The sequence below is a fragment of the Otolemur garnettii genome, unplaced genomic scaffold (genome assembly GCF_000181295.1).
Source record: "Otolemur garnettii isolate 467f Iridium unplaced genomic scaffold, OtoGar3 scaffold00013, whole genome shotgun sequence".
Taxonomy (NCBI): domain Eukaryota; kingdom Metazoa; phylum Chordata; class Mammalia; order Primates; family Galagidae; genus Otolemur; species Otolemur garnettii.
Window position 1 is genome coordinate 29,918,598 of NW_003852408.1, and position 10,814 is coordinate 29,929,411.

Below are 10,814 nucleotides of genomic sequence, written 5' to 3' on the forward strand. Positions count from 1 at the left end.
GCCGCTTTCACAGCACATCTCCCTGATCACACACAGAGCCACGCTTTCATCAAAGGAAAGGGAAATACTATCAGCTCAATGCCATTTTCTCTGTCCTTCTCCAGACAATTCGTCTGAATTTTCTTCTGTCTCACCTTTGGCTCTCCTTCTGGATGAGGTAGATAATCTGGAAACCAAATTTGAAGAAGATTTCTCTTCCTGTAGCCCTGGCACAGGATCCTGTTGATTATTCCCATCTTCAAGGTGATGTTTGTTCTCAGTCACAGATGTATCTGAATTTGACAATTCCCAAGTTTCTGTAGATCATTGTATATATTTTCCTGTGCTCTTTCAGAGAAGCTTGGCACTCCAAACAAATCTCCTAGAAGATCGTTTGAATGGTTTTAGACTCCTAAAGGGTCTACTGTTCTGAAGCTGGAATTTGTGAGGTAGTTACATCAGTAGACACAGACACGTTGCTACTGTACATCTGCCTTGCAGGGGTTTTCATGCCTGGAGTTATTTGGGACGGGGGTGGTGGGCGGGCCTCGAGGCTTCCCAGTTCCCTTCACCTGGTGCGCGGAAGCCCGTTGCCCTGGGCCTCGGCGACCATTCCACTCTCGGGCCTTGGCGACCATTCCACTCTCGGGCCCCGGCCTGCAGGGAAGCCCGAACATACTAGTCCGGGGAGGAAGGGGACTCCCAGCAGCAGGACTTCAGTAAGTAGGGTCAGGGCTGCCCCTCTAGTTTGGCATCTGGCTCCATCTTCCTTCTAGTCACGCAGGGCCGTGCCATCCCCACACAGAGCCCAGCTCACCCAGGCTCTGCAAGGCTTTTGATTTTTCATTTGTAAGGGAAGATGAGCTGCTTTCGCAGAGTATGTTGTAGGGAGATGTGGTATTTCTCCTTAGCAGAAACTCTGCTATTCCAATTATACACATTGTCGTTGAGTTCAATGTGGAGATCCAGGAGTGGGCGTTTTCTGGAAGAGATAAGAAAAGCAAAATTTAATGCCATGCAAATATCAGAGATAAGACAGATTGTCATTAGGGTGAAATGAGCCCACAGATGTGAAGGTGCTTTGTGGCAGTTTCTTTCTAAATGTTCCACAAGCTGCGCCATGAATGATTTAAACCAGCTTGCAGGATTGTGGCCCAGGGTGGCTCCTGTCCCCTCCTCCCTCAAGGAACCGCTGAGTTTTACTTACACCAGGTACATGCTAACCCACAGGGATCGTCTATGCAAATATGGAAGGGACTGGCCCATGGAGCATTGACCTTGGGAGAAGGTCAGTGGGCTCCCTTTAGCCCTCACCTTCCTGCTGAGTCACCACTGAGGAGGTTATGAGATTTATTCCTGGGGTCCTTGGAACAACAGTCCAGAATGTATTGACAAGTGGCTCAGAAACTTCACTCTAATTCTAATTAGGGTGCAAGTGGCTACTCGAGGTACATGGTGGCTTCATTCAGCTTAAATGAAAACCAGGACACCAATGTGTTCCTTAGAAAAGCATTCTCACCAATAAACATAAAACATGTTTATATAACAAAACATTTGCAGACCTGGACAGTCAGATGCCACTTTTCATCTATCAAAATGTCAAAACTTGGCCAGGCTCAGTGGCTCATGCCTGTAATCCCAGCACTCTGGGAGGCCAAGATGGGTGAATTACCTGAGCTCATGGGTTCGAGACCTGCCTGAGCAAGAGACCCCAGTCTCTTAAAGTAGTGGGGCACTGTGGCTCCTGTAGTCCCAGCTACTCAGGAGGCTGATGCAATAGAATTGCTTGAGTCCAAGAGTTTAAGGTTGCTGTGAGTTGTGATGCCTTGGCACTCTACCCAAGGCAATAAAGTAAGACTCTGCCTCAAAAAAAAAGTAAAAGCTTGGAGTTCCATGGAGCTGGCCTTATGTGGGGGCAGATACTGATGGTGTGGAGTGGCAGCCAATTCCTGGTCACCTCCACTACAAGCAGCAATGACAACAGCCTCCTCATCGATGACTGCAGTACTGAAGAAAAGATGTCACAAGAAAAGAAAGGGGGCATGGGCCACCCTTCACCCAGAGAAGCGATGCTAGTATCCACCTTCTCCAAGTCTGGCAGCTATTTTGCCTTAACTGATGACAGTAAGCGACTGATTTTTTTCTGCACCAAACCTTCACAATGTCGGAGTGTCAGGATCATGGTGCAGAGGTGTACAACTCTGACCTTCGCTGGCTCCAAGGGAAGGTCTTGGTGGTTGACAAGTCAAGACATCTACTACTTTTTGGTGTTGGAGCTGTGGGGATGCAGCCATCTTGAACTTGGGCACCTGTCTCTGCTATTACATATCCTCACTGCCAGCCAGAGACATGTGGGTGAGCAGGGTGACAGTGCCCCACAGCATCAAGTCCTTCTGCCTTAGACAAGTCCTTCTGCCTGAGCCACATCTTGTGGTGCCTGCTTATCCTGAGCTGCTCCTGTCCTATCCTGAGCTGCTCCTATCCTCCTTTGAGGCTCTGGGAGTACAAAAGCAGCCACCAACTGTGCTGCTTTCACCTGGCCAGTCTGTGGGAGTTGCCAGGACCTCAGGACCAAAAGAGGTTTGCTGCATCCAGGATCACCTTCTAGAGCCAGGAGGGCTGTGTGACACTTCTGTGGGACAGCAGTGCTATGGTCTCCACCTTCCAGCTCAATGCCCTCAGATAGCAGTTGATGTACAGACAGAAACTGACATTCCAGCACCAAGTGTAGGACGTGGCTTGTGAGGAGACACAGGGGCTGTGTCAGGTCCCAGGAAGGCCCACAGGTGCTCTGCAGGCCTGTGGATGGCCATTGGCAGTTGGTTCCTTCAAGTGCCAAGTTCAAGAAATTCTCTGGTGTTCTTCATGGGAACTGGGCCATGCTGGAAGAGCCTGCTGAGGCTGGCACCAACACCAGCCTCAGGAGAGTCTACAAGGCTACCTTCGACAATATGACCTCTTACCAGCAGAAGAGAAGCTATTTCAGCAGTGGAGTCCCCTGCCTGGGGCCCAATGGGCAGACCAGGAAGATGAGGCCTGGAGCTGCTGCTGATCTTTGAGTTGGTGGTAGCACTCACAACCTCAGAAGAGCAAGGCAGTTTTACTTGTTTTCCCCTCACCCTGGCATCTCCTTTTAAGAAAAAAAAAAAGGTAGACTGGGTGCGGTGGCTCATTCCTGTAATTCTAACACTCTGGAAGGCCAAGGTGGGTGGATTGCCTGAGCTCAGGAGCTCGAGACCAGTCTCAGCAAGAGGGAGACCCATCTCTACTAACAATAGAAAAACTAGCCAGGCATTGTGGCCAGCAGCTGTAGTCCCAGCTACTCAGGAGGCTGAGGTAAGAGGATCTCTTGAGCCCAAGAGTTTGAGATTGCTGTGAGCTACAATGCCTCAACACTCTACCGAAGGCAACAGAGTGGGACTCTGTCTCAAAAAAAAAAAAAGAAAAGAAAAAGAAAAAGGTATGGCAGTTAGGTCCTGACCAGCACAGCTCAGGAAACAGCATGGTGGATATGGCTGTAGAATGTTCATGCTCAACACAGGCTGTTGTTGGTGTCTGTGCTCCCTTCTGGTGGAGGGAGGATGTGCAGCCTGGTGGGTTAACAAAGAGAATGCAGGGTGGTAGCAGAAATGCCTGGGAGCGTTTCTTCTTCATGTTAGAGGCAACCTGTAAACTGCAGCAGAGGCAGCTCATGCTTCTTACATACCCAGAACACCATTCATGCTGGCCACATCTCTCTCCAGGGGAGATCTGTAGGCAGACGGTTTCGTGATGACCATGGAAACATGTTCACGGTGACCCACCATCTCCTTTTAGGCACACTGGGCTCCAGGGGGCCACTCACCATGTGGGGATGTTGAGACTCAAACAGAATCAACTCCTCGCTCCTCCCAGCTCCAGCCATTTGTCCTGTGCTGAGCATGTGGCAAGTGGCTCGCATATGGGACATACAGGAACATTTCTGTCATCCTAGGGAACTCTACTGGGCAGTGCTGGCCCAGAAGGTGGACTTGTTTTAGGAAGTGTGAGGACATGGGTGCCTGCTAGACACCCAGTTTTACAGGGAAATGGGTGATGATGGCAGGTGTATTCATTACTCTGATTTGACCTTTGCACATGCTGCTAAGCAGCCAGGTGTCAGCTGCATTCTGATCAGTGATCAATAAGGTTTAGCATAACATGCGGCACTCATTTCAAAATACATTGAGCGGCTCGGCGCCTGTGGCTCAAAAGGTTAAGGCACCAGCCACATACATCTGAGCTGGCGGGTTCGAATCCAGCCTGGGCCCGCCAAACAACAATGATGGCTGCAACCAGAAAATAGCCAGGCGTTGTGGAGGGCACCTGTCGTCCCAGCTACTTGGGAGGTGGAGGCAGGAGACTCGCTTGAGCCCAGGAGTTGGAGGTTGCTGTGAGCTGTGATGCCACAGCATTCTACCCAGGGGGATAGCTTGAGGCTCTGTCTCAAAAAATAAATAAATAAATAAATAAATAAATAAAACAAAATACATTGAGCAAAACATTTTGGTGCATGTTCTGTTGTGACTGAAGTGCTCACTGCTTGAATTGGAAAGAAATGTTCTTTTACTTTTGGGGCAGGCTCCTAAGTACATCAGGTAAGACGTTAGCTCTTGCCCATTTCCTGATGGTTATTTCTCAAACGTGGAACAACTGTGTATTGGTGATGACTTTGTTGTGAGATTTCACTGGGGACTTTGAAACAAAATCCTTTCTCTGTATTTCAAAAGCTGGACTGAAGCCAGGTGAGGTAGCTCTCACCTGTAATGCTAGCCCTCTGGGAGGCCAAGATGGGTGGACTACCTGAGATCACAGGTTCAAGACCAGCCTGAGGCAGAGAGAGACCTCGTCTCTAAAAATAGCCAGGTGTTGGGGTGGGCATCCATAGTCCCAGCTACTTGGGAGGCTGAGGCAAGAGAATTGCTTGAACCCAAGAGTTTGAGGTTGCTGTGAGCTATGAAGCCATGGCACTCTACTGGGGGTGACAAAGTGAGACTCTGTCTCAAAAAAAAAGCTGGACTGGCTGGCAGGTGGCTCACACCTGTAATCCTAGGAGTCTGGGAGGCTGAGGCAGATGGATTGCTTGAGCTCAGGAGTTTGAGACCAACCTGAGCAAGAGCGAGACCTGTTTCTACTAAAAAAAGAAAAACTAGCTGGGCATTGTAATGGTCATTCTTATAGTCCCAGCTGCTTGGGAATCTGAGGCAAGTAGATCACTCAAGCCCAGGAATTTGAGGTTGTTGCGAGCTATGTCACCATGGCACTCTATCCCAGGGCAACTGAGTGAGACTCTGTCCCCAAAAAATAAACAAATAAAATAATTTCTTAATTTCAATGGAAAACATTCACACTACAAGCTAACCAAGTGTTCATAAATTGTTCTGGGTCTATACTGTACTCCTAAAGCAATGGTGAAGGAAAAAACCCTCTTTCTCTCTGAAGAAAAGGGCATCAAACATGGCATAGTGGTAATCCCCATCTGAGTGGCAGGAATACGAGCAGGTGGTCCAGGATTGGCCCCCTCCTGAGTGGCTCACCTTTCTTCTTTCAGTTTCTGGGAGAGATACTGCAGGTACATAGATGGGGAGCTGGAAGATCGTTTCAGGAGGGACACACGTGTTGTACACAGACTCCAAAAGAAGTCAGCCTCTGGGTGAGCCATGCTGGGCCCTAGCTTCTGTGCCTTAGGTTCCACGTTGCTTACTGCTGGCCCGTCCACCTCCAGGACGCTGCTGTCCTCCAGCTGGCCCTCAGACACCAAGTAGTTCTGAATAAAAAAGAGCTTTGGCTTCCCTATTAGAGAAGGGCACAGATCTCCCATGAACAGCCTCCTGATCCGATGCAAGGGGAAGCCTAAGTCAGTCTGACCAAAACCAAACACACTTTGGGAGCCTCCTTGGCTCACCAGGACACACACGAAGCTGTCATAGTCTCGGTGCTGGGGCATTCGGGCAACTTGGTTAAGAACCTGGTCTATTTCCTTCACTGTGAGACGCAATAAAGACTGCACATGATAGCCCAGGGAAGCGAAGGTGTCATGAAGAACTTCTGAAGAAAAGAAACAAACATAGGAAACAATACTAGAGTGAGACAAGCTCAAGAGGCAGGAACCCTAGTTATGGTCTAAGCTCCATTACTTATCTGTTTCTGTTTTTGTGTAATATTTTAAAGGCTCTAAGTCCTGGGCAAGAGGGACAGGATCCACCTGAAACATGAAAGATGTGACTTTCACATTCCAGATCCCCAGCAGGCGAGGCCGCAATACCCAGTACCACGCCAAGCCAAACAAGAGAACTGGGACTCGGCTCTGGTTCCCTCACCACTATTTTACTCTAAACACTTTCTTTCAGGACTCTCAGGTCTCTAACCATGGCGTATTCTCTCCTGTAGGGGACAGAAGCAATCAGGAAACCCGGTCTAAAAGCTCTTGAGTTCTCTTATCTCAGACTGGTTCACATCATGGCCCCAGCTGACCTCACTAGAGACTTTGGGCCAGAGGCAAACAGGAAAACCAGACTAAAAGCTCTTTGGCTCTCTGATCTCAGACTAGTTCACTTCTCTCAAACTAGTTCACTTCTCGTTTTACTGCATATAGTTTTTTCATTTATCTCTATGGTCCCCAGACCTGTGAATAGGCTTTTACGAAAAACCCTGTACTAACACCTCTCTCAACACCTTTGCTCTTCACTGATAAACATCTTTCCTTATTAGAGTCCTTGAAAGAAAGCTTCACCAGGACCTCCCTGCCCAAGCTGATATGCTTACTGGCTGGAGCAGACCCTGTCACGTGATAGGGCAAAAGGAGAACCATCCACCTTGGAATCCTAAGAGACGGGGTCTCACTCTTGCTCAGGCTGGTCTCAAACTCCTAAGCTCAGGCAATCTGCCCTCCTCCGCCTCCCAGAGCGGGATTACATATGTAAGCCACCTCACTTGGCCAAGGAGGTCTCTACATTCTAAACTAAAATGGATTCACAGCAGACACATTCCATGTCCTGTGTATGTATGTCTTAGCCTTGAACACAAATAGGGGAAGAAAAACTTGGGGGCTAAGTTTGGAAAATAAACCTCAACAAATTGCAGAACTCCCACTTCTCCTTCTCGCCACACTGGAAACCCCACACCCAACACCCAGAGATCTCTGTAAATTTCAGCTGTTCTTCTGAACTTCTTGAAATGATGCGGGGGTTTTCTTCTAGCCAGGAAGTTAGCACAGGGTTTTTCGTAAAAGCCTATTCACAGGTCTGGGGACCATAGAGATAAATCAAAAAACTATATGCAGTAAAACGTTATGACTTCACTAACTTAAGATTTTTTTTTTTTAGACAGACTCTCATTTTGTCACCCTCAGTAGAGTGCTGTGGTGTCACAGTTCACAGCAACCTCAAACTCTTGGGCTTAAGTGATTCTCTTGCCTCAGCCTCCCAAGCAGTTGGGACTACAGGTGCCCACCACAATGCCCACCTATTTTTTTAGAGATGAGGTCTCACTCTGGCTCAGGCTGGTCTCGAACTCATGAGCTCAGGCAATCTACCTGCCTTGGCCTCCCAGAGTGTTACCATTACAGGCATGAGCCATCATGCTGGTTTAGAATTTGTTTTAATCTAAATGAGGGCACTTTTATCTTGACACTTTCTATGAAAAGGGCTCCATTAAGTAAATGTATAGAATAAATGAGAAAGAGGGAATGCCCTGCCAGTTGATTTACAGTCGCTCACCGAGTACTCTTGTTAGCCCAGTGCAGAGTAGAAGACAAGATGAGCAGGACACGCCCAGTGAAAGAGGGAGTTCTAAGGCCAAATGTTTATGGTAAATGCAGGGGAGATGAGGCTAGAATAGGGGTTTTTATAGGAAGCCTTCTCCAAGCCTTCAAGGCCAATATGCATAGCAAATCTTGGAGAGGGAAACAAAGCAGGTGGCACTTCTCAAATTTACTTGAACCCAAGGTCCTGTATTGGTTTTACAAAGTTCCCCTTATTGCCTTACGGTAATACTGCGACCAGGGCATACGGAGCAAGGATATAGGGTAGTTCCTGCTCTTTAAGGAGTTTAAGATCTTTTTGTGGAAGAAAAGCTCACAAATGTGCATAAAACAGTGATCTAAATGTCACACAGTACAGCAGGATTTTAGGAGAAACAGGAGGTCACAGAAGGAAAATGACCAGTGTGGTCTTCGAGGGCATCAGAAAAAAGGTATTCTTTCAGCTGGGGCCCAAAAAAAGAGGCTGAAGGAAAGGCACTCGGGTGAGGAACACTGGTGAACAAAAAAGGCATGGAGGAGGTAGGGGGAGCAGCCTGAATAAACCTGACTTTCCCATTTAGGTAGGCCAGTCAGGGAATTTCACTGGACCATCCACAAAGGCTCCAAATTACAGGCTACTTTATTTATTTATTTATTTTGGAGACAGAGCCTCAAGCTGTCCCCCTGGGTAGAGTGCCGTGGCATCACAGCTCACAGCAACCTCCAACTCCTGGGCTCAAGCAAGTCGCCTGCCTCAGCCTCCCAAGTAGCTGGGACCACAGGCGCCCGCCATAATGCCTGGCCATTTTTTGGTTGCAGCCATCATTGTTGTTTGGCAGGCCCGGGCTGGAGTCAAACCCACCACCTTAGGTGTATGTGGCTGGCACCTTAGCCACTTGAGCCACAGGCGCCAAGCCCAGGCTACTTTATAAAACACAAATAATAACTGGTAATTCCTTCTGGGCTAGCTTTTTTCCTGAGACAGGGTCTTTTTTGTTTGTTTTTCTGAGACAAGTGTCTCACTCTGTTGCCCAGGCTAGAGTGCTATGGCATCAGCCTTACAGCAACCTCAAACTCCCAGGCTCAAGTGATACTCCTCCCAAGTAGCTGAGACTATAGGTGCCCATCACAAGGCCTGGCTAATTTTTTCTGTTTTTAATAAAGACCAGATCTTGTTTTGGCTTAGATTGGTCTTAAACTCCTGAGCTCAAGCGATCCTGCCACCTCAGCCTCCCAGAGTGCTAGGATTACAGGGGTGAACTAGCACATGTGGAAGAAATAGAGTCTAGCTCTGTCACCCTGCAAGTCCATAGCTCACTATGACCTCAAACTCCTAGACTCAAGTCACCCTCCTTTCTCAGCCTCCCAAGTAGATAGAACTAGAAGTACACACTACCAAACCCAGCTCATTTTTTTGTTTGTTTTAATATTTTGTAATGAGGGCTGGTGTGGTGGCTCACACCTATAATCCTAGCACTCTGGAAGGCCAAGGCAGGTGGATAGCTTCAGCTCACAAGTTTGAGACCAGCCTGAGCAAAATCAAGACTCTGTCACTACTAAAAATAGAAAAACTGAAGCAAAAGGATTGCTTGAGTCCAAGTTGGAGGTTTCTGAGCTATGACGCAATAGCACTCTACCCAGGTCAACAGCTTGAGACTCCATCTCAAAAAAAAAAAAAAAAAAAAAATTTGTAATGATGGTGTCTTGCTAGGTTGCCCACACTGGGGTATGTGTGTGTGTGTGTGTGTGTGTCTCAGAGATGCAGAAGTTTTATTCAAGAGAGGAGTATCACAATGTAAGGTAGCATAAGAATGAACCTGAATTTTTAAATTTTTTTTTTCTTTTGCAGTTTTTGGCTGGGGCTGGGTTTGAACCCACCACCTCCGGCATATGGGGCCAGCACCCTACTCCTTTGAGCCACAGGCGCCACCCGAATTTTTCAATTTTTTCGTTTCAGATTAACAATGAGGGTAGAAACAGGTTACAAAGTTTGTGTTTGCTAGGTAATATTCCTGTTATAGTTGTGCCTCTCACCCAAAAGGTATGCCATATACCCTTACATTGTGCCTATTAGGTGAGCATACGCCCCCCTGCTGGTCTTGAACTCCTTCTGGCCTCAAGCAATCCTCCCATCTCAGCCTTCCAAAGTGTTGGGGGATTACAAGTGTGAACCACCATGCCCAGCCTGGACTAGCTTACAGCTTTACTCAGGAGAAAATAATATCAATAATAAATTTGTCAACCATATATCAAAAGGTTTCTGGAGTACCTCGAGTGGCTTAAAAGTACTTTGTTCACATACCTACAACCCCTTATCCCCAATTTCAGTACCCCAAAAGTTCTGAAAACCTTAAGTTCTTTTCTCCAACTCATTTTGTGGCAAAACTTCTCCTGAACTCGAGGAGCTATGTAGTCTTCGTTTATCCCACTTAGTGTGAATATCCATTCATTTTGCTACAGAAATCTGAATATACATATTTGATTAAGAGGTGCTACCCTTGACCTCACTGGAGTGTTTTATAAATTATGGTATATGAAGCATGTCATCTTTCTAAACTCTTAAAACTTCTAAATTCTGAAACACAGCTAGGCACTGTGGCTCACGCCTGTAATCCTAGCTCTCCAGGAGGCTCAGGTGAGTGGACTGCCTGAGCTCAGGAGTTCGAGACCAGCCTAAGCAAGAAAGAGAATATGTCTCTATTAAAAATAGCCAAGCATTGTGGTAGGCACCTGTTGTCCCACATACAGGCTGGGGCAGGAGGACTGCTTTAACCCAGGAATTTGCAGTTGCTGTGAGCTATGACTCCACAGCACTCAAACTCAGGGTAACAGAGTAAGACTCTGTCTCAAAAAATATAAATAAATAAAAATAAACTCTGAAACACAAGGGTCTCCAATAAGGGACTGTGGACCTATAATTCATATACAAACACTAGATTTATGCTATCTGTAAAATAAGGATTTTTTTGTTTGTTTTGTTTTGTTTTTGAGACAGAGTCTCACTGTGTTACCCTTGGTAGAGTGCTGGGGCATCACAGCTCACAGCAACCTCCAACTCTTGGGCTTAAGTGATTCT

At 47.2% G+C, this 10,814-nt stretch overlaps 1 protein-coding gene and 1 pseudogene across 12 annotated transcripts in view; both read right to left on the reverse strand.

Moving 5' to 3' along the window:
- The window catches only part of LOC111723594, a 2,313-nt pseudogene extending 1,568 nt beyond the window's left edge, over positions 1-745 (reverse strand).
- Positions 737-10,814, reverse strand: part of CFLAR (CASP8 and FADD like apoptosis regulator) — a 50,531-nt gene continuing 40,453 nt past the window's right edge. For all 12 annotated transcript variants that reach the window (XM_023510339.1, XM_023510333.1, XM_023510338.1 and 9 more), the window contains 2 exons: positions 5,535-6,045; positions 737-961 (listed from right to left, as the gene is read on the reverse strand). In XM_023510339.1, the coding sequence (XP_023366107.1) occupies positions 823-961; positions 5,535-6,045 (650 nt within the window). In that variant the 3' untranslated portion in view covers positions 737-822. The remainder of the gene's footprint in view (positions 962-5,534; positions 6,046-10,814) is intronic.